This window comes from Copadichromis virginalis, linkage group LG23 (genome assembly GCF_057382275.1).
Source record: "Copadichromis virginalis isolate Kocher_CV1m ecotype Utaka linkage group LG23, C_Virginalis_male_GT1.1, whole genome shotgun sequence".
NCBI classification, from domain to species: Eukaryota; Metazoa; Chordata; class Actinopteri; order Cichliformes; family Cichlidae; genus Copadichromis; species Copadichromis virginalis.
In genome coordinates this window covers 44,828,277-44,855,502 of record NC_140639.1, presented here as the reverse complement: position 1 = coordinate 44,855,502, position 27,226 = coordinate 44,828,277, and the positions used below count along the sequence as shown (strand labels likewise).

The window sequence follows — 27,226 nt, the reverse complement described above, 5'->3', positions numbered from 1 at the left end:
TCCGCGGTCCACTGGGCAGCCTGAGTCACGGCCGAGTGTTTATGGACCGGCACATCAATGAGGCGGGAGAGAGCTGACAATCCAGCACACACACACACGGCAAATAGACAGGTCTTCACACAAATGTCACACGCGCTGCCTCATTCATAAGCTGTGTTTATTTTCCGAGCCTGAGTTCGCTCACCCTTTAAATAGTTCTATCTTTACAATGCAGGCTCCGTTCAGTCGTACATCTTTATGCATTTCTATTTTCATGCTCACCGGACACACACACATCCTCATGTGGCAACGCTGCAAAGATACGTGGGACAAATCGCAGCTCTTCCTCTAGAACTAAAGCGCACTTAAACTGGACATTGTGTGTTTTTTTTCTTTTTGCTACTTCTCTCCTGCTGAAATGACTCGTTGAAGGTAAATTCATTTAAAGACGCATTTAACTTCAGTTTCCTTTCCCAGACAAATGCGCCTGGTCGGTCACTACCAGCAAGGAAAAACAAGCCTAAGCTAGAAGCATTTTTCCCATCGTTGACTCCACTGGAAAGCTGGGAGGTCAGGTTGAAGAGGCTCACGGGAGGAGGCATCTGGTGGATTTCAAACCTGGGAAAGCGGCGCCGCATCCAGGCAAGCACTGCACTGTCTCAGGGAGCTGCCAGGGCTGCGTTTGATAACCAGATTCATATTCGTAGAGGCGGCGTTTAGGAGCACAGACGCGTTAGTGGAACATTCCTTCGGCAGCATTCCTCGGAGGCACCGGTTCTTATTATCAGGCGGCCCTATGAAAAGCTGAGGGGTCGACTGTGCTGCTCTGACCCCCCCCCTCCCGGTGTCTACACTTGGTAATGGCAGAGAGCTGACCCTAATCAGCATAGAGACAGAGGGAGGAAAACCCAGGAGACGTATACCATATCTCTATTTGTATTCCCCATTTTGTGAGAGATTCTTTATACCCCGTTTTCTCTCATTTCCTGCCAAAGCCTCACATTTAAAAAAAAAAAGTGCTTACATATATAGCTGAGTGCAATGATGCATATATCTTCCTATTGATTTACCTGGCACCAATACATTCATGTCACAGTTGACAGTTGAGATGTTGACAAAAAAAAATGTATGAATCTTCCCCCCCACGCGTTAAAAGCAGGCATTCAACCCCTTGTGTCGACTCCCACACACACCGTTACATCAAAACACCCGTGGATCAGTTGCCTGGCTGCCTGTACGCACACACAAACACACACACAGAAGTAGGGATGCTGAAATGTGAGGGTAATTTACAGCCAAGATCTCCCCATCCCTTCAACCACTGACCTCAGCTCTGTGTGTTAAGTGTACAGTTATAATGTAGGAGTAAGCAGCATCAATCTCCATGTGTCTGTAATGCGATCATAACGACAGCAAATGAACTGCGCAGTACGCATGAGTCACATCTCCTGCGAATGCTCCTCTTTGCATGTACGTTTTTGCTCACACGACCCGTTTCTTGCTGCCTGTTTTCCCTCAGTGTGTGCGTGCTTGAAGGTGTGTGTCTGCATGTGTGAGACCCAGTAACACACTGGCCTTGTTTCTCACTGGGTCACAGTGCAAAGCAAGTCTGCGGAGTCCTGCTGGTGAAATCTTCAATCTGAGCGCAGCTTGACTCCACCGCCCATCCAAACACGCCTTGTCTGTTACTCGAGGAGCTGTCGCCCTCGCGCGACGTCACGTGCCGATGCTCTGCCGAGTGTGCGCATATGCACCTTCTCTTTGCGTCACTGCTCATTAGCTCACAGTGTATGAACACGCCAAAAACAAGTCCCCCTCGCCCCTTTCTACCTCCCTCTGTCACCCCCTCATGTCTTAAAAACACACACACATGCCTGCGCACACACACGTGCCTGTCTGGTGCTTGCATCGCACCATGAGCTGCCATTTGGCGAGAGCTGTCTTCTGGCAAGGAGCGGGAGGTCATAGTGTGAGTGAGTGAGAGTGTGTGTCAGTGTGATTGGAGGTGGGGTGGGGGTAAGAGGGCGAGTTGCTGGGTAGAAACCACTCGATTCTTGCACATGAGTGCCTGATGTAGTAGCGGCAGCTCCACACGTTGTGTCAGGGCAACCCCTTTCCTCTCCTCCTCCACCCAGCGACGCGCCGGGCCTGTGTTCATTCACTCTTTCAATCCTCTGTCTCGCCTGGCGTCGACATACAACTCTAGCTGAGGGCTCACCTCTGCGTCTGCCGCACATCAAAACCTGCCTCACCCTCCTCTCTCTCACCTGCCTGTCTCCGCCTGACATACAGCTCACTCCTCGTATACAGTCGCGAGCAGATCTCTCGTGTAACCTCCCCACGCTTGAGTTCGGCTCACGGTTTCCATTGAAGAAAATCTCTCCCGAGGCATCTGGGGAAGGGCGGTGTACGTGCATGCCTGTGTAGATGTGTAGCGGAAGGGGCACGCTACACAAGGGTGTGGGGGGAAGGGTTGAAAACCCACAACAACAAAAACAAAAACAACAACAACAACACTGTGAACAACTGGAAGACCCAAGAAAAGGAGAAACAGCATTCTTGGCATGCTGTGGTTTGACACTTTTATATATCCGGAGAGACAATTCGAGAGGAATGTTTCTCCTTAGACTGATGCCTCTGTTGTGTTGTTGTTGTTAAATGAATTACCATTATCAATTGTTTTTCATCTTCAGCACACACACACATACAAAAAAATGCAGATGCCAAAAAAAGCCCTCCTGCTGTTTGTGATCAAAGCCGTTCACGCGGTTGCTGATAATGTCTCGTTATTTCATTCCGGGTACGCGTTTTTCCTCATCGCCGATCAGTCTTAAGCGCTCTTGTTTTTTTTTTGTGCTCGATTTATTTATTCATGACTTTAATTCACCTTTTGCCGGTTAATTACGTGAGCGTGATTTCGGCAGTGGGATGGGGCTCATGGGTTTTTCAGGAATAAACAAGTTGCAATCAGCCGTAACAGCCATCACTGACGCGTCCAATCAGCATGATAGCATCAGAGAGACACGCAAGGCCAGTGTGTTATGTCTGGTACTTGGGCGGGGGTCCCTGCCGTAGGCTGCGCCCTCTTCCACCACCACCCAAACCCCCAGATGCCACAGAAGCGGTCAGCAGCGGTCATGGAGGAGACCCAATGCCCCAAGGTTCTCTATGCTCCCATCTTAACACTGGATTGGCTGCCACTGTTTTTCTGCCCCCACTGAGCTACTGGTGGGCTTTGGGGAAGGGTGAAATGGGGGCTTCCATCATAAGTCTTCCCCTTGTAGCCGTGGTAACAGCATCAGCAGCACGTGACTTTGTGTGGGGTGGTAGTCAGGGCTGTATAAAGGGTTAAGCACGCATGAGTAGGACCAAAGTAGGCCACAACAATAAGGGGGAAGGGAGGGGGGCTGTGCACTTTCACTGTACAGTAGGATTAAGGCGTTTGTGCACTGTATGTGTGCGTGCGTGTGTGCATGAGTATAGTGGACTGAGGGATAGATGGAAGACCCTGGCTCTTCTTAGGACGTGAACCGAAGGGTGAAGGGTTATTTGGGACGGATGTAGAGCCAAAGGTCGACTTGTGATCCTCAACGCTGAAAGTGATTAGCTCTAACTGTGCTGTACCACGCCACTTACACACACATAAACCACACACAAACACACACAGTGGCACAAACAGATTGCTTGTCCAATTCAAAAAACCCCTGGAGTAGCTACAGTCACTGCTTATGTAATAAGGTTGAATGAACAAAACAAAAACAAGCCACAGTATCATTAGTCCAATGCAGAGAAAGCAGGGCAGGATATCTCAAACACACACACACACACACACACACACACACACGGACAGAGTCAAAACCAGACCTGCATTGTCTGACTTCCAGACCACAGTGTGGTGGGGTCAGCCTCAGCTGTCTGTTTAAGATGGGGAGGAAGCTGAAGACACGCACACAAACACACACGTCTCCCAGCTGTTTGCACAGATTTCTATCTGTCAGGACACACCCTTTAAAAACACACACAGACCCATAAACACAACCTCCCAACCTCGACACTGTACACACAAACTGAGTTTTGTGCAGCTACATTAAAACAGACTGGACTAAAATTCATTTCTCCATCACCTCCCAAAAATAAAAGCGCGCAAAAATGCACAACGCCTAAATCCGTTAAGAATATTAAAAATAACACTTGCACAATTGCCACTTCTCCTCTAGTAAGTAAACACATCTCAGCCTCGGATCTCTGTGTACCCGTCAGAAGTTGTAAGCTGTTTAGAGGGCCCGGGCCTGCCACGGTAAGACAAACAGCCATGATGAGAGAGCGTGCAGGCGCTGGGAACGCCGTAATTAACACATGGCCTCAATCACGCATCCTGAATTCATTTCCACTCTCTGACTCACTCCTTCTTTGTCAGTTTGTCTCCCTTAACCCCAATCATTTTCCCTCTCAGTTTGTCCCTCTCTCTCTACCTCTCTGTCTCACACACACACAAACATACGGGTCTCTCTTCCCGCCTCCACATACAAACATACATAGAGCCAGACAGAATCTCGCACAACAAGCTGAGTGGAACCACCCACACATGCAGCCAGCAGACACCTACATGTGCTCGCACAGTGACACCAGCTCTTACACCCCTGTATTTATACCAGGATCTTGTTAAATGCACGGCAACCGCATCCCCCCTCCACCACAATCCACCAGCCTTCGATCCATCTATGCGTGAGACAGATGCAGTCAGTTATACCGCCAGGGTCTGAGCTCGGTGTCCTCGGTAACATCAAATTTGGGTCACACTCATTTGACACAAAGCCAGGGACATTTCTTCAAAGGTGGGAGGTGAATTAACGAATTCTTTCTGTTTTCGCGGTGTTAAATTGAAAAGCATTTCCAGACCCAAATCAGGAGTTACCTTTAACTGCTGCAGAGACAATACGCTGGCAACTCGTACATAAATCTTGTTCCCCCCGAGGCCACCTGACCAATTCACCTCACCTCCTCCCACTATAACTCACACACACAAACACACAAGTGCCACTAAAACAATACTTCAACCTTGCCCGCAAAGCGCACTTCACCTCGTGCACTTTGACGACTTTTGAGAAAATTCCATTTCGCCACACGCTCGTCCCCATCACTCTCCTCGCCTCTGCCTCCGCTCATAAACCTTTGACCTTAAGTCAAACTCCCAAGTAGCCTCAGAGCTCTTTCCATTTTCCATCATCCCACAATAACCCTTCCCACACCCCAGTCTTCCTAACGGCCCCGGAGGAAGTGTATTCTTGCTTCATATAAGAACGCATTCCTCACGTGCTTTGAGGCAACTTAAAAGTTGTTGTTTTTTCCTCGCTCTGTAAGTTTTGCCTGCATTCCCGGTCCCCTCTGCTGAAGTAAATTACTGGGAAAGTGATGGGATGAGTGATTGCGGGTTTTGGGCCGCTAACATGAAGGCGAAGGAGGCGCATGATGACAAAAAACCATTAACTTGAGTGTTTTTGAAAAGGGGAGCCTTACGTTTGATGAAACATGTCCCACACATAAACTGTAACAAAATGATGCACACTGTTTTGTTTTGTTTTTTGTTGTTGTTTGTTTTGCTTTTCATGTAATATAAAATATTGCTTGAATTGCCCAAAAATATCTGCAGAAAAACAAGAAAATTAAGAAAAAACACGATGAACTGTGTGGCGTTGTTGACACAACCCGTTAATGCTTCCTTACCTGTTTTGAATATCTCGTAGCGCAAAGAGAAGCCGGCTCCCTGATGGGCGTAGTCAGAGACAAATCTGATTTGGAGGGATGGCCCAGATGAGATAATTGGCCCTGGGGCGATGTTGCTGCAGTGCCGCCCCAAAACATCGGCCGTCTCTGAAGTTCCATCGCGGATCTCTATGAAGTCGTATCTGAAAAGAATAAGAGAAATGAATTAGATTCTTTCCTGTTATGTTAAAATGTTCTCTTAAAAGCATTCCTTAAAAAAATCCTAGGATGCAGCATACTCAGAGTTTAATGCATCAGGAAGGGATTAAGAAAGGTAAAGAGATAAAAGGAGAAATGTAGAGGGGAGATAAATGTAGATAGTTATGGGGTTATGCAATCGGCACAGCTAATAAAAAACAGACAGGTGTGGATCTATTTACCGTCAGAGTTCAGCCTCAGGACAGAATACACAGAGCGAAATAGCACAACACAACTTCAAGACACAAATAAACATCTCTGCCACACCTCATATGTGCTGCTTCCCCTCAGCTGTATTCAATAAATTTAGCTCTTATGACCCAGTTCTGCTTGAGACAACAAGCTCAGATCCCTCTGACATCAGCTCGAGGTTAGCTCCCGCCATTTTACCAAATCTTGGATAACAGGAAAGAAAATGAAGAGAGGGCTGCGTTTGAGCAGAACGTAATTGAACAAGTGGCTGCAATCTGAGGGTGAAGACTGGGGCAAATGGATGGATTTGTTAATAAGAGGCGCAAAAATAGGCAGGAGCTCATGAAATAGTAAAACAGTGAAGGCTGGGGGGGATGATGACATTAAGGTGAAGGAGCAGAGAGTAAAATTGGTCCAAAGAAATGCACAGGCACCTTGCTTATTAGCTTACACATGCTTGAGCTCTTGGCTCATTTTGACCTTTGACTAGCTAACTGACCCTGAATGATAAAAGCAAATTCTCAACTGGCAGGCTACTACGCGTGTGTGTGTGTGTGTGTGTGTGTGTGTGTGTGTGTGTGTGTGTGTGTGTGTGTGTGTGTGTGTGTGTGTGTGTGTGTGTGTGTGTGTGAAAAACACACACAAAGAGGCAGCCCAACCGATTGATCCAAAATTAACCCCGAGTGTCACTCCTGTGCCATTATTAGACATAAGCGGCGACACAGAGTCACAGAGTTCAGTCAAAAGAAGATTGTTATTTCCATCCGTCTGTCCTGGGAGCAACAAGACCCACCGCGATGATCATGTGGGGTATAGGATGAAAGAAGAAGCCGGCTTGGAGGTGGGTTGCAAAGTGGCTTGCAGATGCACCACAGCTGCAGGCTGATATTTAGTATCTGTTTCCCTTTAAGGAAAATACTACATGGATGGATTTTACAGCATCAAAGTTTTCCAAATTTCCACTTTTGCACTTGTTTTCCACAAGGACACAAAGTTTAATGCAGCTATGTAGCCTGTAAGAGATAACACACATAAAATATGGATGTAAAGATTTTTCATTGATATTCATGTAGGCAAAAAAAGTCTATGAATGGTAGACTAATTTGGTCTCCTTAGCTCCCTTAACGGCTAGCGAATACTACGCAGTGTATGAAAACACAGCCCTGCCTTGGACAGCCATCATTAAATTATATCATAGCTCTGCTGATATGATAAAGATGGAGCTAGTTCATGTTTTGGAGCTGAAAGTGAATCACCAGGTTTCAGGATAGTAATTTTGGGTTGTGTGAATACTGGAAGGTGTGGAAATCTCCGTGATTTTTGCTTGTTTCTAACTCAGTGCTGGATTACTGTTTTAAAGCAAGTTTCAATCATTTTCATCCAAATAGTGTCTGAGAGGAATCTGCACTTTTCTATCTCTTATATTCTCTTAAGCATGAGCTTGTTTTGCTGCTGTATGAGTACAAGATTTGTGTTGTTATTGCATTGCAAGTTGTTGCAACTGTGAATAATTTCCTTGTAATTTTATAATCTATCATGATACTCAATCGTGTTTCTCTCTACAAGTGTCTTTACCACACACACACACTAAACACAAAACACTGGGTTTCCCAATGTAGCTGACTGCATTGCTGCAGGCGTCCTGCAGCTACACCCTTCAAACATACAGGCATGCAAAACGCACTTGCTTCAATTAGTTTGTGTAACAAAGCTGTCACAAAACAACAGGGCTGCTGTTGTCTCGCTAATTAGCGTGACGGGTTGTTTGATGTTAAAAAATCGTCGCAGATGACTCCGGGTTTTGGAGCCGCCTTCAAACCCAGCATCTCGCCAATGTCCCGAACAGGTAAGCGCTTTACCCCCCGCGACTTCTCTACAATGAAAAGCGTTCAGAAGAGATGAGACAAACCAATCAGCTCAAGGCTGTGTTTCTTTGTGGAATCTCAGCACTAAGACTGCTTTTGTGCTGCCTGCTTGGAATAAAACCTGGATTAAGTAGAGTCACTAAGCCTCTTTTTTGGCTATCGCATTCCTGCAGTGTATTGATTCCTATACAGAGCATTCAAGCTAAGACTGCTGATGGAGGGATAATCCCAACCATATTAATCTAGGTCAGAGTGGTACATGCACAGGTGAGGCTCGAAGTGTGAAAATGCTGCAATGAGCCTGCAATATCGCCACATGAAAGCATCTGACCAACAAAAAGAACGTACAGGACGAGGCGAGTTAATTAAACCAAAAAAAAAAAAAAAAAGAGTACAAAGGACATGCACTTTGGGAAATAAAGGAATCTCAGGTTTGATTTGGCCTTGGGAAGATTTTCAGGTCATGGTTTCAGAGAATATTTTAAAGCCGAGATGAAGGTAAGAAGGTTTATATATGAGGCAAAGGAGGGTTTAACGAAAACAGTGCCAGAGTTGGATTAGGGGGAAACTGCAAGACACAGTTTCTGAAGCCTGATCCGTTTACTCTGGTCGCAGCCAGTTGATGGGTTTGTGGACTTGCAGCTTTTTCATTATGTTCATTTCAAGGCTAGTTGTTGGCTTCCGCAGAACTTTTCACACAGCTATGTTACCTACAGGAAGGTGTTTAGCTAAAACTGTACTGACACACCTGTTAGCTTGGTTGGATTGAGGTGCGATCACATTCATGCCACGAACAAACTGCTCTGGAGTTAATTTAGAACCCCACCAAGACCACCTCCTCCAAAGGGTCTCGGTTTTGGTCTGAACTTGAGTGGAATTACTGTGTCCACTTCTGCACAGGTGAACCAGAGTCTAATTTAAACCAACCAAACACGGCTGGTGTGAAAGCAGCCTTAGGCTAAATAGCATGATAGCCTGATATTGCTACACCTCCTGAACCGGTTTCAACAGTTTCACTCTCTCTGCCTCTCTCTTACCAATTTTTATTGTTATTTTTTTAAAAATTCATAAATCTTAAAGTTTCAAAGGTGCACTGCGACATGTTTCAGTCTTCCTGCACGCTCCTCCAGTCTAAGCTTGTGATGACGACTGGGGCTCAAGCCAATCTGCACAAAAGAAGGCCTGAAGAGCTCTCCTCCTAGTAAGTAAAGAAGCTGTTGTCCAATACTCTTATACGTGTCTTGGTTGTAATCCTGCATTACAGAGGCGATCGTAGAGGCTTTAGTGGCAGGCTCCAACTGTGAGTCTGTGAGAGCCGCGGCCAACCCTTAAGTACGCCTGCTTAGGGCTGTTACTGACACATGCTTTAGGGAAAACACACACTCAAAACATGTGCCAACAAACACACAAAGACAGACGCGTACACAGACACATGCCGCATAGACAAGCACATGCGTGCGCGTACACAGTCGATGCTGCATCACCAACGCCGAGGATAAAAGGCCCGCGAAGGAGCTGAGAGCCTAATTAGGTTTTAATTGATTTTGGAGTGGGTCTCTATCCTTCCCTCCCCTCTCCCTCTCTCCTGTCGTGGATTAGCGTCAGTGAGTGAGTGTTCCTCAGATGTGATTATTGACCTGTTCGCTCAGCCTCTCCCCAGGCTCTGATGAATACTTGCATGAGGACCTGACGTGTGAGAGCCCACTGTCTGTCTCTCCCAAGAACACACTTGATTGCATTCCAGGACACTGCGCAGACACACACATAAATCATTTGCACATGCGCACTCGCACATCTGCGCCCATGAAGGTACGCATTAGCGCCGCATCCCGCTCTCTCACACACACACGGAAGCAGAAAGCCCCCATCCAGATCCAGATTCCTCTAGGAATTGTTTTGATTCAAACTCCGCCTTTCTGTCTGACACCATCCATCCTCAACTTTCCGTCTGTCTGGTGGTCTGTCTAGGTCTGCACGACCAGCCCTGTGTTAGGGAACCATTATGGGGGGCAGCAGTTTCGACCTCCCTCATTTCCCCTATAGAATATAGCTGGAACAGAGGGAGAAGGTTAAAGAAACTAAAAACCCTTAAAGGCCAGTAATTCTGCACCAGCCCAGACACGTCTTCTCTTCCTCTGATCTCATATATCACGACACCCCTGTGCCTTTCACACATTTTGCTGTTTGCTGGGGACCGGGGACATTTCCTGCAGGCAGCAGTGCCTCAGTACAACCAAACGCAGGCCCAAAGCGAGTATACATACACACCACACACAGCAGAAACTGTAAAAATAGGCTACAAAAAAATCGAGAAACCACTAAAGACGAAACTGGTACGAGCAGTACTGGTTTCTTTTAAGAGATGCCAAATTGGGTGCTGACGGTATCGTAAACAATGAAGCTGCTCTGGAAGATTACTATACATGATGACACTTTATCTAAATTACATCCTTTATGAGGTTTACGTAGCAAAGATTTATTTATTGTCACATATTTGACAATAATCAGTCCCATTAAACAATGCGAGCTGTGCTTGTATGGCACCTTTTGGCCTTACTAGAGGAGAGTAGTAGAATGAGCACTATTTATGTGAAGGGGCAGATTTAACAACCTACCTCGCGAAGAGTCGACGGTCCGCCGTATTCGCTATCATCGCCCATCATTTAGCAGGTGTTACTGTGAAATCTGGGAACTTCTCAAAGCCAACATTAATCTTGATGTGTTCATTTAGGCAGATCTTCTAAGCAGGAGCTTGTGGAGAGATATGAGGTTGCAAGCCTTTGTTAGGTGTTAAGTCTTTTTGCAGAGCACTGCTTGCTTATATATTTATAGGCCTTTTATGCCTCTGTGGCCTTACTAACCCTGCTAGTGGTCACTATGCAATAATGTGCAGTCAGTCCTGTCATTCCCCTTTAGGGATCTGCTATATACATTTACAGTCCTTGCTGGTACCGTCCTCCTGCATCTTTTGTGAAATCAGCACATGAGTTCTCATCTAACCACCCTTCTGTAAAAGAGCTAGCTTTGTGTATGTGTTTCATTTAGTTTATTCTCAGTGCCTACACAAAGCATTCTCTGGGAACTTCAGCACTATGTAAGAGATCAACACGTAATTTGCCACGGGTGCGTCACTGTCTCCTTGATTTATTTTGTTTATGCTGGTAAAAGGGGAACAGCTGTTCTCGAGCATCAGGAAATCAAACTTGGCCGTACCCTCAGACACTCGGGGCCGTCGGCTGAAATGATTTCCCCCCTTCCTGTTGCCTGTGTTTCTCCACCCGTTTTTTCTACTTCTCAGAGCTCACAGAAACCTCAAGACCCCCATCCAGTAAACAATGAGGCGCTGTCTTTGGCTTTCTTTCGTCCACCTCGCCGCGATTTACACAAGCAGAGGCAGAAATTAAGCAAAGGCACACACACCCAGATATTCACATATCTGAACACACACTCCCTCCCACCCGCAAAGGGGACTCTAATAAGCCATAAGTGCCTCTGAAATATTAACTAGATGCTGCGAGCGAAATCCCAGCAGATCCGCGGGGGCCTGCCATCTTCAATCTAGCCCCCTCCAAAAAACAAACAGCACTTCTCCTTCTCATCTCCTCATGCCTCGCCGCCCTCCCCCTTGCTGTCCATCACGAGTTCATGCTTACAGATGACTCGGGCCAAACCACTGACCACAGACCGTCTAGGCTCAGCCCCAGACCTTCTAGTGCAGCATCGATCGGAAGCATCAAACTATAAACGCTGTCTGCACTGAAGCCGTGACCCTGCTGACTCTCGCTGGACGCGTTTCACCTCTATCGAAGCATGTTGAACGTTGTGCTTTCCTCGCGCCGCGGCGTAGTTCATCAACTCTGATTACATTTGTGACAGATGAATACAGAGACAACAGTGCTGCAGCTGCACCGGGCTATCCTAATCACATGCTGGGTTTTTACGGTTAATTGTACCAGTTAGCCATTATATCATCATTAAATCCCGGCAGCTGTGTTGACTGCTGGACGCTGATGACCATGATTGTGTCCTAACTGTAGGCCAAATGCCAGATGTTGACAGATGTGATCCTGGAACAACTCCCTCCTTTAGCCATGACCTCTGGGAGCTCGTCTGTCCTTCCTTTCATCCTCAGCCATCATCCTTCCCTTTCCCTTTTTGCGCCTTCTTTACTTTCCTTCCCCTCTGGTATTGCTGATCATTTATAGATTTCCCATTACAAGCGGAATACAGACATTGATCCCACCCCTCCCTCGAGCTCTAGCAAAAAGGCGATATCATGCATAGAAACACAGAGCTGGTACGTGTGTTGGTGGCACTTCTCGCTGTGGCCAGACATGTCACAAGCCCCGGGGGGTGGGGATGGGTGTGGGGGGTGTCTAGCTGTGTGTCTGAAGAGTTATAAAGTTATATAATAAAATCTTTCCACCTCAGGCAGACTGCATTCAATAACAAATAACCAAATAAAAGTGAGAAAATAAAAACCGGGAAAAAGTGCAAGAAATGGATCTTCTTGAATGACTGTTTTTGTGTCTGTGTGTGTGTCTGTGTGTGCGCGTGCACCCACCCGTTTCAATGTTTAATTCAAGTGCATAAAAATAAAACACCTCCTTGAGCGGGAGCGAGAGGGAGAGAGGAAGAACAAAGGGAGAGATGGAGGGAAGGAAAAAATCGGAGGAGGGAGACGTCGAGAAAGAGAGCTGGAGAGAAACTCTCTCTCTCCCCTTCCTCGACTCCTGGTATATCACTAGGTAGCATCCTGGGGCTTGGTGATGGCAGATTGCATTAGAGATATGGGCCTGATATTTCATCTAGCCTTTATTACATTTAGTTCGCATCAATCGGCTGGCAGCCTGGAGGTAAGAGCTATTTGGCACATGGCCGGACTCCCCCTGAAATGAAATCCTGAATTAAAGTGCCACCTCAGACATGGAGCGCCTGCATAAGGCTCACGATTTGATTGCTGCAGTCGAGCCGGTGTTTGGCTTCGTTACATCGCACGAGTACTGACTGTTTGAACCCGCCGAGGGAAAATCACCAGCTGGCAGGGGATATTAGCGTTCAGAAGCCTTGCCTGAGCTGACCAAGCACTTTTCTCAGTTTTATAAAGGCCTAAAGTGCCTTGGTATGGGGTGGGGGTGGCGGTGGTGAGGTGATGACTGATGAGCACTTTTACACCGACAGGTTGCATGCTTAATAGCGCACGTGCATGCGTGCTTTATAAGCATATCCAAAAACATATGTTCAGCCTTTCATGTGACCATTTTCCCCCCGTTTCCTGCGTGCTTCCATGATCAGCAGTCCAGACACCACAGCCCTGCGTCTTTCAGGTAACACCGCTTCGGTTTTCTGCTCTGCCATCTCTGTAATCCCACCTGTCACGCAGATTTTCAGCCCCGGCCGAGATACCGAGCCCTTCCCTCCTCCTGGAAAGCCCTCTGGCTCCCCTTGCCCTAACCTCGCAGAGAGGACCGTGAAAACATGCAAAAATCTCCTCTCTGCTCACTCTCTCACACCGCCATGCCTAATCATACAGGCAAGAAAAGGAAGCAACCCGTAACAGCGCTACAGGGCCTGGATCAATCCGTGTAAAAAAGAAAAAAAAAAGAAAAGCATAACACGGGATGGAGAGAGGAGGATTATCAAGCCCTATTTTGCTGTTTTCTGTGCCTTAAAGGGTTCTCTACAAAACACAGAAGGGCACACTGGTGTTCAAGGTGATGCATAAAAACATGTTGGCAATATTCCCTATTTCTTTCCAAACTGGGGGGTGGGGGTCACCAGAGGTGTGATGGATAGAGAGGGATGCTAACCGTGCAAACTTGCAAAACGTGCTTGCACAGTTACTCACTCATAAACGCCCACTCACACTCACACACTCATACATACAGGATGAAGGGAGACTGAGTGGGAGTGTGTGTTAGAGGGCACGCCGAGGCCTTGTCCCCTTCAGGCGTGTGTTAAAAAAAAAAGTTAAAAAAAACCCCATCCTAATAAGATTGTCTGTACCGAAGGGAAAAAAAAGAAGAAGTAGAAGAAGGGGGTATTTCAGTTTCTCTTCCTCCTCCCTCAGCCTCCTCCTGCCCTGCATGCCTTGGGCTGTGAGAAACTGCCTGACACACTGCTTATCAACAGCTGAGGCATCCCTCCCTCCCTCTCTACCAGTCCAGCAGGAAGTGCGGGCACGCCGCATTGCCGACACAGCGATGCTGGTGTCAAAGCGGAGAGGCGCTTTAGTGCAAAACACGACGGAAACCTGGAGTTTCAAAGGCGGCGACATCAAAATAACATTTCAAGTTCAATGCCGTTGCGGCGCTACCGTGCGAAAAGAACCCGTCAAATATTACAAAACATTTTCCAACCAAAGCGGCCATTCATGCGCTCATGAAAGCAACGGTTTTTTTTATTTTGGTTTGGTTTTTCTTCCCTTCTCCCAGCCAGACAAAGCACTTTGTAGACGAACAATGCAAAAAATAAATAAAATAAATGCAAAAAAACCCCATTATTAATTCTTCAATTTACCGAGTGGAGAAGAGAGAGAAAGTGCACTGATAAACTGACCAAATGGACTCATCGTTTGACCAAAATTGGTTGTATATAAAACTGAATTAAACAGTAGAGACTGGGAGCTTTTTCCACCCTCCCGCTACTGTCTTCCTCTGAGGTCATAGACAATAGAAGACCATATGATTTGGATTATTTATGTCTCTGAGAAAGGAAACTGACCAACTCGCTCATATCGAGATAAACAGCTGGGTCTCATTCCCTTCTATTACTTCTTAAAGCCTCCCCTGTTTATTCTCTCTCGGCCCACCCTCCAATCTCTGACTTCAAAATACATCATGATTCATTTTCTTACATCCTATCTTATCATTCTGTCTTTACTGCCCAAAAGCAGACGCCGACTTCCAAATATTGCTTGGCATTTGATTATCAGATGGAGGGGGGATTAGAGCTTTATAGTCTGGGTAATGCTGGCTGATGCCTTCAAAAGTAAATTTCAAATTTTTACATCTGTCAAAAATCTTCCCGAGTAGTCTGCTGTTCTTCAGAAGGTTAAAAACCTCACCTTATATGGTTCTTAGCAGGATAAAACACCAATACATCCTGGCTGACAACGCTTGTTTTTTAAAGCTTAACCAGCGGAAATAACACAGGAACTTATTATTAAACTATCTGAATCATTCTTTCCATTTGGGTTTTATTGTTTTATTGCGACCTGTTTTTCCTCGTCTGTATTCAAGAGTGTGTGAAAGAAGCAGAAAACCTTGGGATGTGGAAATGAGCAGCATTTCCTGTCCTCTAAAACACAGAGGGTTGATATTGCAGCTGATGTGCCCTTGAGCAAGGAATTTAACCCCCATAACTGCCTGGGAGAAGGCGACTAGCATCCAGGACAAAATGAGTTTAATGGTTATGTGCTTCTACATGGAGCTTATGTGCTTTCCATTTTCTGAATAAATAATTATGTCAGAAAATATAAAAAGAAAACCACAGTCTACCTAATGGTCTGCTATTCACAGGAAGCCTGCAATCTGCAATTAAAATTTCCTTTGCGATTGACCTGTTGTGGTCAAAATGTGGATTACGTTTCAGCAGCCTGGAATTGGGCCAAACCACCCGGCACTGAATTATAACAGTATGTAAAAATCTGTGCGCCTCAACTGGAAATTACTTGTTTGAGATACGGATGCTTTCGCAGCATACTAATGAACGTGTCAACATGAATCATCATTCAGCCACAATAATAGCACACCATCTTACTGGTGAAGCCAATTTTCCCCTGACAGAAAAGAGTGGGTTTTATGGACTGCACCAATATGACCCGAATCCAGCTCCTTCCCCCCTCCCCGGCCTTCCCGTCTTACTTGCAGTCGAGCCTCTCGATCTCAAAGTGGGGGTTGAAGTTGAGGACGATGCGCTGCGAGGGCTCTGGCGCCGTGATGATCCAGTGGCAGTTCTGGTGTGGGGGGTACTCCAGAGGATAGCCAGGGGAGGTGATATAACCGGCCTCGCTGGCATCTAGCAAACCTCCGCACTCCGGCGCTGTGTAAGAGACAGAAAGGTGAGTTAGAAGGTGCTGGGAGGTACTGACTATAAAGCAGGCGAAGAGGAGCGGTTAAAAATGTTTTATGCATGTTTTTATTTTAAACATAATTTGATGCATTTCTTCACAGCGTCATTTGCAGGGGCAGACTCATTTAAAGCACTGAAAAATAATAAATAAATAATAAAAAAGATTGAGGAAATGATGCGCTCCCCTAGTGCAGCATCTCAGTGGGCACTCCTTCATTTACCTTGCTTCTCTATATGAAGATGTGATGAGCAACAAATGAACAGTAAAACAAAAGAAAGCAATTTAGGCTGTCAGTTAGGAGGAAATTGGAAAAACTTCTCCATTGTGGATTCTCAATGCAAGCAGCGCCACATGGGTAAGCTATTAAAACAATAAAAGATCATTACTGTTGCATTTGGTGAAAGCGCGCACACACACACACAGAGAAACACACCGAGCCTTTTTCACCCTCTTCCACACCCAGGCTCTTATCTCCCTACTCCCCCATAGGGAGCGTTCTCCAAGTGTAATTGTTGCTCCTGCAAGCCAATCTGCAAACATTAGGACACATTCCCTGATCCTATCACGCTCTCCCAGGAACAATAGCTTGCCAATAGCGTAGCTCTGCAGGCTTAGACAGGAAGTGACACGCAGACGGCCTGTCTAGCTAGGTTCTGGGGTTCACCCCTACTCTGTAATGAAAAGCTAACGCGCTAACAAAAGACCCCATTCTCTGATTTCGCCCCGTGAGCCACGGCGGCTCTCGCTCTCTCCGTTATCTCCCACAAACATGCTAAACACATAAACTCACATGCACATACAAAAGAAACATATATGAGTATTCTGCACACATCCACGCACAAAGCCCGGCAGCCTTGTGCATATTGGTTCTTTATTAATCTTACTCTGCAACAGATTTGAGATATTATCAATTTTAGAGAAAAAAAAAAAAAAACAGGGGCACCACGACAACAGCAGGAGCTAGCTTAGCTCAGATGGTCCCAACCTTTTTCATTTGATGTACCACCACAGCTCTAAGATTAATCCAAACTGCTTTCATCCACAATGGTTCTAATGTTTTATTTTATGATTACTGATCAATTTTACCTGTTAAATCTTTTAAAATTCTGTTTGGATAGCATAGTGCTAGCTAACAACTTTAGCTTTTCACCATACTTTTAGCTAACGTTTTTATCCATTGTTTTAACTTCCTATTGTAACACTTTGTACATACATTTTACTTTTATTTAATTTCATGTTTGCTTTTACTTCTAACGATAATCTTTCATATTTACTTATCTATTTTCTGTGTTGATTTTTACCGGTTACCCATTACTTTAAGAAGTTACTGCTCGGGTCGGTTCAATTCTTACTCTTTTTGGATTTTCTTATTAGTTGAGCTAATCTTTTCATGTGCCTGCTGGTTATGGAGAGAAGCACCAAAGACATAATCAAAGAGAGACGTTCAGATAGTGAAAAGAGACAAAGAATCCTAAATTGAAATCTATGGAAGAACCGCAGAAGTATATCTTCCAAGGGATAGAAAAAAAATAGACTAGGATAGACTCTTTAAAAATGTATTTTAGGGAAAAGTCATGACTTGTTAAGCGTTTCTTTAAGATTTGACTGATTCTTTCCATTCAGTTCTTTTTGTCCTGGTGAAAGTTAATTTAGATAATTCTTCTAGAAGGACCTGAAGTACACTCTGGGCTAACTGTATCCCTGTTTGGCAATCCCTTGTTCAGCTTATGTTTGCTGATCCTCCAGTGAGATCTTTAATAACCAACACGATTTTGAACGCAACAACAGACAAATCCTGTTTCACTACAGTAGCGGACGTTCATAGGAATACATATGAGGAAGGAAAGGAGCTGAGACAGGAACATGAATCATATGGCATTAACAATGTGTCACTAAACGTTGGCCTTAACCACTCAGCTACTGGAATGAATCCATTATTGACATAAATGGGTTGATATTTTTGCCTGTTTCTTTCACATTTCTGTGAAAGCACCAATAAAGGAAACAGAAGGAAAGATAAGGGGGAAAAAAACAGCACCAAAGGCTTGAAGTGTAATAGACCCTTCAAGTGTTGACATTTCCACCGCCTATTGTGCTTAAAAGGCACACTTAGATTCTCTGACATTTGATAGAGCTGCGATGGCTTCCTTACTTTGTTACTGGAGAGGAGCAACGCCCACGCTCACATCAGGCACACGCACACACACAGAGCTGCCGGTGATTTCATGGGAGCGCATGACTCCAGCCGCCCACATTGCGTACGCACAGATACAAACTACTGCACAAATATACACACACGCAATTTTAGCCATAAGTGCACACAGGAATACATGCTTTAACGCACGCCCACGCGTTTAGGTGCACGTATAAATACACGGAAACACAGAGAGCCACTGCACAATGTTCAAAGGACCACCCACACACACACACAAACTCACTTCCAAAAACACGCAGAGGGCCTGTCAATCACAGGAGGGAGGAAAAAAATCACTAACTGAAATTTTTCAAAAAGATAGCAGGGATAGGAAAGAATGACAAAGACAGACAGAAAGACCGAGACACACACACACACACACATAGACACACACATGCACAGACATCTCTTTATCTGCCGCGGCTGTGCAGACAGACAGTCATTGTTGGGAAGCCTATGGAGGGGACGGTGTGCAAGAGGCTATCAGCGCGCAGAGCCTCGGCAGATTAAGTTGTTTGGGGAGAATCCTGCAGCCTCAACACTTTTTTTCCTCTGAGCTGCCCATTCAGTGGCCTCCAAAGGAGGATGAAGAGGAGGGATGCAGGAGAAATGACAGAATGAGTGGGAAGAGAAGGGGGGGTGAAAGGATTACAGTAGGAAAGGAAAATGGGAGATGTGACAGAGAGGATGAGGGTGAAGAAAGAGGATGAAGAAGAGCAGAGGGTTGTGAGGAAGGGTGAAGGATTGATGGCGAGGCGATGGATAAAACACGGATTGAGAAAGAAGGGGAAAGATTGATCGGAGGGGGGGTGAAGGCGGCAGGCTGGGTTGATTCATGATGGGCGGTGGTGAGCACATAGGTGGGAAGAGCGAGGGAGAGGAGTGACAGGCGCGGGGAGAGGGAGGAGGCGACAAAAGGTGATGAGGAAGGGGAAAAAAATACAGGCAGCCGAGGAGGAGAGAGAAAAGATGGAGAAAGGAGCGGGTGCGTGTGTGCAGCGCAAAAGAGCCTGACGAGCCTCATTAAGACATGCCTGCTATCCGGTGCTGTCCTGCAGATCCCGACCCCCAGGGGGAAACCTCTGTCTCTCACACACACACACACACACATGCACTGGCAAACATGCGTGTGTGCAGTTTGGTGGGTGTTTGTTTGCGGCTGATGAGAAAAAAATTAAATAGAAGAAGGAAAGTGACAGATGTGTGTGTATTCTCTTCTAATTTTTTGAATAGCTCGCCATTATGAGGATGCTTATATGGTACAAATGTGTGTGTGTTTCACTTTAAAGCAGAATGTTTGGGTGTGAACAGAACTTGTGGTGCTGGATGAGTAACAGAGGGGAAGCACTCAGGAGCTGCCAGCGAGCTCCACGAATTACACTGTCTCTTCTACTAGAGCAGCCCATCTGTCTGCACACAAACACTCACACACAAAGTGCTGCATATGTCCCTACCATGCATGGACCAAGGCCCTATTACAATGAACAATGCCACTTTTATGCATGTGTGAGTCTTAAGAGTATGTTTGCAGAGCTGCGTTTTGAGTGGATGGAACTGAAATCCAAAAGACATAAAGCACAGCGCAGACTGTATCAATGAAATTAATGACTTTTGTGTGAGTGTGAGCGCGCATTTCTTTTTTAGTCGCTCCTGAGACGTCTTCGCACCCAATGCGATTGCCTTTATCTTCATTATCTGAGAAAATGTGCATACGTCTGCATGTCTTAGCTCAGGTTTCTGCAGCATGTGTGAGTTCGGCTGCACGTCCCGCCGCTCTTATTTCTATTAGCTGCCTTATCGGGGAGGCACGGCGTCACGCTCTGGGATAAGCCGCGAGTGCGAGGAGAGGCGCTGATAAATCCCTCCATCATTCCTAGTGTCTCTCGTCCCGTCCCTTGCGCCTGCTCCCTCCCCGCTTCCCCACCTTAATTAAAAAGTGCTATCACCCAGAGTGAGGGAATACGAGGGGAGTGAGTGGGCAGCACTCATGCATTCAGACATTCAGAGAAGAGCATGGGGTTGTCTCTCTGACTGCTTTTAATCTCACCCATTCGACACTAGGCTGGGCCAAAGGAGGGAGGGAGATGAAGAGGTGGGGACCTGCTTTAAGACCTTTTAGGTCAAACCAGTGTGCGCCTCAGCAGCAGGGAGCGTGGCCCACCCAGTCATAGATGGTTGAGTTTAGTCAATATGCTGGTTTCAAATGTTTCTTGTTGCCGTATTCAAAATAAAAGCGTTAAGAGAGAGAGACTCATGCTTTCTCTCGCCAGGTACTCCGACTTCCCCCCCTCAGTCAAAAGACACATGTTAGGCTAATCGGTGAGTCCAAATTGGCCATGGATGTGATGCAGGTAAAGTGTACAGGTGTATGCATGCAAGGAAACAGCAAGATTGTTAATAGACCAGAAATATAAAAATAATGAGACAAGAACTGTTGCACTTCTATCATCCAGCTGGTTCTTTATTTCTTATTCCACGTTCATATTAGTTTAATTAACCAATAACTTTATTTCAGAAAGACATTTGAGACTCATTTCACTTTTTTTGTGCTCTGTTCTTGTCGTCGTTTCCTTTCAGATTGAGGAGTCTGTAGAAATAAACCTGAGGATTACAGTTTAACGCCTTTATTCATTCCCTGCATTCTGATTGGACGCCCATAACATTTTCTTGTTCCTGTCAGGGGGGGCTGTGTCTGTGCTTGTGAACATAAAACAAGCATAGAAATCTCTCCCCTCACTTACACAACGCTGCGTCAAATTTACATCTAAAATCAAATACGCTGTAGCTAAACGACGGCGTTCCGCTGAAAGCTGAGCCTGATTTCAGTGGTCACTAGCATGCATTGATGCTTAGGTGGATTTGAGCTTGTGAAACCTGACCAAAAGCAAATAACAGTCGGCTCCAAGAAACGCAACAGTTGCTGACAATGGCTTTTTTGTTAAACACTGTTAACTGTGTTTAAAGGGGGATTATTTCTTTTAAGAACTAACAAAAGCCACATCAAAAGCAGATAATATCCCCAAATCCTCTTTGCCTCCCTTTTCTTTCTCCTTCTCTACTCCTCCCTCCCTAACAGGATAAGTGCCCCACGTTAATCAGCTAAATGCACAGCGCTGGCCATTCCGATCAATGGATCAATGGATCAATCGAGTAAACAGATGGTCACTGGTGCCTTCAGCAGGAGGTGGGTGGAGGGGGGGGGGGGGGGGTAATGGTGTGGGCCTAATCCTAAACGCTACCTGGCTACTGTATCACGTCTCCTTCTCCCCCCACCGGTGCACCCCCTCGGCTCTGCGCGCCAGTGTCAAACCTGCACCACCGAAGCACTTTTCACAAAAGATTTTCCCCGTCTAAGGTGGAGCGAGCCTACATCAGCAAGGGAAAGCTGTGAAGAATTGAGCTTTGCTGCAGGAGTCTTGGTGATTTGTTAGCACCCTCTACCCCCCACCTTGCAGAGTGTTACCTTGCAGTGGAACTGACTGCTTAAAAAAAAGGAAGAAAAAAAAAAAGTAACCTCTTTTTGGGTGAATTACACTTCTTACAAAAAAGGCAGTTTCTTCTCTTTAAATTTACACTCCTGAACTGCTTCCTTCTTTTCAGAACCCGCGGTTTGAATTGCAGTAGATTCTAAAACACCCTGCCTCTTGACAAAGCTGACCCCCTATGGCTCCCTACCTAAAAACCCAGTCCCCGAGCGCCCGCTAAGATCCCCCCCATGTGCAGCTAATGCGACAGACTGAAAAGACCCAGCTCTGTTTTATTTATGGGGGTCTTGTATTTAATTTCACCCTGAGTGTGGTGAGCTGTTCAAGGGCTTTGTGCGAGCCTGTGACTCTCATACCTGACTGGTATTGAACGGGCCGCTGGGTTTGTCTTTGGCTATGAATGCTAAGAGAGGTGACCTTGCTTTTTTCAGATTAAAGTACAGAGAAATGCAAAGGATCCTAGACGAGAGGAGAAGACAAGAGGCAAAGGGGTGAAGGGGGAGAAAAGAAAAAAACATGAATAACATAAACATAAAATTTACTAAGTTCTTTTCACCCTGGAGCTGATATTATTAAATAATAGAAATCCAACTTCTAAAGAAGTCAATACCATGAATGGAGAGGATGCACAGCCGCCCGCTCAATAAACATGCAAATGAGCTGCTTAATGGCTTGAATATTAATGCTTGTGGTAAGGAGTAATTAATGCACATGTCAGCGAGTCAAACTATTGTGATTATAGGACAAGTGGAATGGAAGTGACTCTTCTTCGTGCAGAAATATTGCAGCAGAAAACTGCATGAGGAAGAACCACACACAAAAAATGGTGCTTTGTAATGAGGGTGAAGGTGCCACCAGCAAAAAACAAAAACAAAAAACAAAAACAAAAAAAAAACAGAAGTCCACAGCATGACCTGTCCAAGCGCTGAACATCTTTAGTGGATCATTTACCCTGGCACCTCGTAGGATTTCTACACTTAAAAGAGTTTCCTGGCTGGGATGCCTCAGGCGTGCATCTGCTCGTTCCATAACATTACATTTTAGGGGAAACCTTTTGCTGCTGCAAATGTATCAAGTTGCCGAAGCACAGATGGACTCTGTCATCACAAAACAGCAACTCTTTAGAAAATGAAACACTTTAACGTGACTCTGTGTGCTTAACATTCACAAGAGGATCTCTGCGATAGTATTTTCACCCCTGTGGCTGGGGCTTTATCCCACTTTACGTGACGCTGTCCCTTCATGAACCCTGGATGCGATCTGACTCTTGACCCCTGCACACTTTGATGTCGTCCTTTTCCTCCACCATGCCGCTTGATGCAGAATCCACTCAGCTGATCTGGTTTCTGAGCGTTCCTCCTCTTTGTTGCCTTCGTGCTATGGCTCGGTCACTCTTCTGTGCTTTCTTAAACTCTGGAGTCACCGTCTTTCTCCCACTCCCCCTGTCTCTCTGTTTATGCTGCTCTCGCTTTCTCCCTGTTCTGTCTCTGTTCTGTTATCTGTCAGTCTCTCTTTCCTCTGGCATCTGTGTGTAATGTGGCTCTTGAGGGGAGTACAGAGGCAGGGAGATGTGGTGCAGTGTCTTGGCAGGGGAGAGAGAGAATAGGGGGGGATCCAGCTTCTTGCCTGCCTGATGACTGCCAAGAGGCCCACATCTGTCTCTGATCAACGGGTACATGCGCAGCCAGTGAAAAACACACACACATTCAGAGGGATGTCTGAGATAGCTGTCCTATTTAAAACAAGTAGCTTTAAAAAAAAAAAAAAAAGAAGATGGGTGCAAATGAAGTGAAGAGAGAGCTTGGCTTTGTTTTGAGGCACGCCAGCGGGTGGTATTGTAAAGGCTGAGCAGTCATGATGAGCTCACGGACAGCTCCCCAGCCCGCCTACTCCCAGTAGACTACTTATGCAGATCGCATAAAATGTACATCTTACTACAGCGCATGATGATTAAGAAGTAAAAAGCCAGCACTGAGAATCACAGACACGCGAAAGAAAGACATAAAGCAGTTTTGGGTTGCGAAATGCCACCTGATCACCACAGCGGCGAAGAAAAGCGCACATAAATATGAAAAAGTGTGCCACCGTAAATGCGTCAACAATCCGAGACAGGAACGAGTGAGCCGAGCGTGAGGCCATGTGTCATCCCACCAGTGGCGTCACTTCTCTGTATGGTAAGACAAGCCTTGCTCACCACCAACAACAACCACCGGCAGCAGCTTCAAATCTGTCACAATTTCTGTCCGCGTAAAGAAACGGCACGCGTGAATTTGTAATCCACTCATTTATTTGCCGGCGATCGAACGCATCGCGATCACCCTGATTTTTATGCCACATGGTGAAACCTGAAATTTATCCCCCCCCCCCCCTTTTTTTTTTTTTTTTTTGAAGAATACAAAGGACTCATGTGGTTAAGCTATACCACAGTGCCGTTTCTGTTTGAACAGTAAACTACTTAAGTATCTTAAAACAAGGCTCTAAATCCATACCAACTGGCTCCTATTATGCTGCTCCTTATCTTCCTAGTTGCGGTTTTTTCTTTTCTTTTAGACGGCTAAGAGCGCAGAGGTGGCGGTGTGCCACTACGCCGCCTGGAGCTCTCAGCCTTGGCTTCACCCTGCCCAGACAACCCGGAGGAGCACGAGGAGATACTGAAGGAGAGACTCGTGGTGGCTGATGAAGATAGTGATCCTATTAGTCAACACAACTGAAGCTCGTACGCTTTTACGCACGGGCTCTGTGAGACGCAGGCTCTTCACCCAGCTTTAGCCGTTTTCATCACGATGTGCGCAAAAGCATTTTAATCAGGCGTGGGGTTAGTTTATATCCAGAGATGATTAATCAAAGGAAAACAACTGATGAGAACGGGTTGGATAAACATCGTGTTTAAATTTAACATTCACGCTTCACGGCAAACTATTCTAAGCGTAACAATTTCCACTTTCCGTTTTTCTAAATATTTAATGAACGCATCCATGTCTTTCAGTTTTTAATGTTTAGTATGATTTTGATGAAACAAGTGCATAAGATCTAAACATTTAAAAACAAAACAAATAAAGAGCCTTTCCTCCGCAGGCTGCTGTATTTGCCATATTTAGCAGGAATAAAACATCAACAGCTTTATCATGGGAGCGTTTGTGTGTTGAAATAATTTGAAACATATGACTTGGAGACCTGGAAATGAATTTGAAGGATAAAAGCAATTACAATGACCAAGAGAAGATGATACTTAAATGTGGTGCTTATAGTAAAAACACGTTCCCGTGATTTAGAGCAACGTTTAGTGTCAATTAGGCTGTTTTGGCTGACTCAGATCACGAGTGCGTCAAAATCAAGAAGTAACCAAAAAAACTCACCGTTTTGTCCTCTGACTCTTAACGACACATGGCACACTGCCATTAAGAATCCAACCAACGAGAACACAAAATCCATGTTGAATCACACACAAAACCAAAAACCAAAAAAAACTTGTAGATAGTTTCAAGTATCTAATGTTTCCACCTCGCAGGATTGAAATGCTTCCGTTCCTCCAAAAAAAAAAAAAAGAAAAATCCACAGCCGTTTGGGACCAGCAGTGAAAACTAAACCGCTGTAGTAAAAAGCCCACGGTGTTTATTAAACCATTGGTGGAGAAAAGTGTGTGCCAACTACTTGTCACTGAGAAAAATCTGAATATTTTGTAAGCGCTGTCCTTTTGACTCTGTCCATTTAGCGGAGCGATGCCACCAAACCGCATCCAAAAGAAGAAGAAGAAGAAAAAACCCACAGTGAATCAACAAACTCCTTGATCAGTGCTGCGTGCGCTCCGCAGCTGGGAGGCTTCAGGGGATATCTGCGCCTCGCAGAGTCCGGACAGGACAGCAGGCTCCGGGGTGCGCCAACGTCTGACCGATGAGGGGGACTCTCCCTGTCCCGGTATCTCCCTATAACTCTGCGTCCTCCCGCTCGCGGATTTTACGCACACGAGGGTTTGGCTGGTTCTCCGGTAGGAGCGTTATAAGAAACCCGAAGAAAAAAAAAAGTCCAACGGTAACAGCTCTCAAAGCCACGTAAACCCCAGTCCGAAGCTGCTTCCCAGCGAGGCACAAAAGTAATGAAATAAATGAAAAGCAGCGCGCTCTGGATCCTCAGAAACAACGAACATGCCGTGCCTCCTCCTGCAGCACCTCTCCTCTCTGCTGTCTTCGCTCCTCTCTCTGGTAACGGCTCCGTGAAGCCTGCGCTCTGCCCCGACAGCAGCGTGGGTCCAGCCTGTGAGGTGTGTGCACTGTGTGTGTGAGTGATCGCGCTTTTGAGCTGAGCAGCTATCGCGTTACAGTCACGGCGCCTCGGCTCCGCCCCCTCCCGTCGATCGCCGGTTATAGGATGTGTGTGTGTGTGTGTGTGTGGGGGGGGGGGGGCACGCTCTCCCTCACTCGCTCACTCACACACACATAAACAGATGCATCCTATTTCAAAAGACACCACAGATATTAACTCTTCCACAGATGAGACCGAGATTAAAAAACAAAACAAAACAAAACATTCTCATGGTAAACCAGGGGATCACAGCTTCTCCTGGGGCTGTTTAAAAAATAGGCGGGGGTGCAGATGAAGATCAAAAATATATCACAGAGAGTGAGAAAGAAGGGAGTGTCTGATTAGTGAGGCGGGTGGCTGCACAGCCGACTTTTGCCACAAAATACACACACGCACAAGAACGACCGATAATATATGTCAAAGCCCTCGACTGAGTGGAGGGAGAACCCACCTCAGCCCTGCCCAATTTCAGCCCTGCAATCAACAGGGCTAAATACAGAGCGGGAGGCCGTGTAATGACACAGTACCGAGCCCAAAATAATCTGCTGAGAAAGGCCTCTCCAGCGTCCAGCCCATGTGCCCTGCCTATGGCTTGTATTACCGTGTAATGTAATGGACTGGTTGAGGCCTGGCTGTGTAATGAGGTACAGTATGTAGCCTTGCTGGCATCTTTCTTTGGAAATGTGCATTCCTAAAGGTCACAGCAAACTCTCTGAGGCAATGTAAGATACTGTACTGCTTCTCTGTAGGAGCTTTTACCTCTGAGTGTGCACTTTTATAACGTTAAGCATCGTCTTCTTTTTTTATTCTCCACACAACCTGAAAGTTGTGTGGAGAATAGTTGTGTCTTCTCTTGACATTTACTACAATGTCAAGAGAAGACTCCCCCCCCCCCCCCCCCCCATGCCCTTGACAGAAGGTTGTATGACAAGTCTGTGTGTCACTGTCTGTGTGTCACCTCAGTCAACTGTCAATCCCCCGCCGCTACACACCCCCAGGTTTAGAAGACGCCATCGACTTGCGGTTTTCTTACTGCCTGTCAGTCATTTTAAAACCCACCTCTGGCCCTGAGGATACAATGGCTGTCAGATGTCACTGTGATTGGCTAATCTGAGCTTCGAGTTGGGGGGGGGGGAGGGGGGGGGTCTGTGCCCACATGAACTTTTGTTATTGCACA

At 46.0% G+C, this 27,226-nt stretch overlaps 1 protein-coding gene across 2 annotated transcripts in view; it reads right to left on the bottom strand.

The window, feature by feature from the left end:
• nrp2a (neuropilin 2a) overlaps positions 1-26,084 on the bottom strand; it is a 60,803-nt gene extending 34,719 nt beyond the window's left edge. For both annotated transcript variants that reach the window (XM_085447227.1, XM_085447228.1), the window contains exons 1-3: positions 25,107-26,084; positions 15,863-16,040; positions 5,704-5,885 (exon numbers count right to left, since the gene is read on the bottom strand). In XM_085447227.1, the coding sequence (XP_085303353.1) occupies positions 5,704-5,885; positions 15,863-16,040; positions 25,107-25,182 (436 nt within the window). In that variant the 5' untranslated portion in view covers positions 25,183-26,084. The remainder of the gene's footprint in view (positions 1-5,703; positions 5,886-15,862; positions 16,041-25,106) is intronic.
• Positions 26,085-27,226: the final 1,142 nt, after the last annotated feature.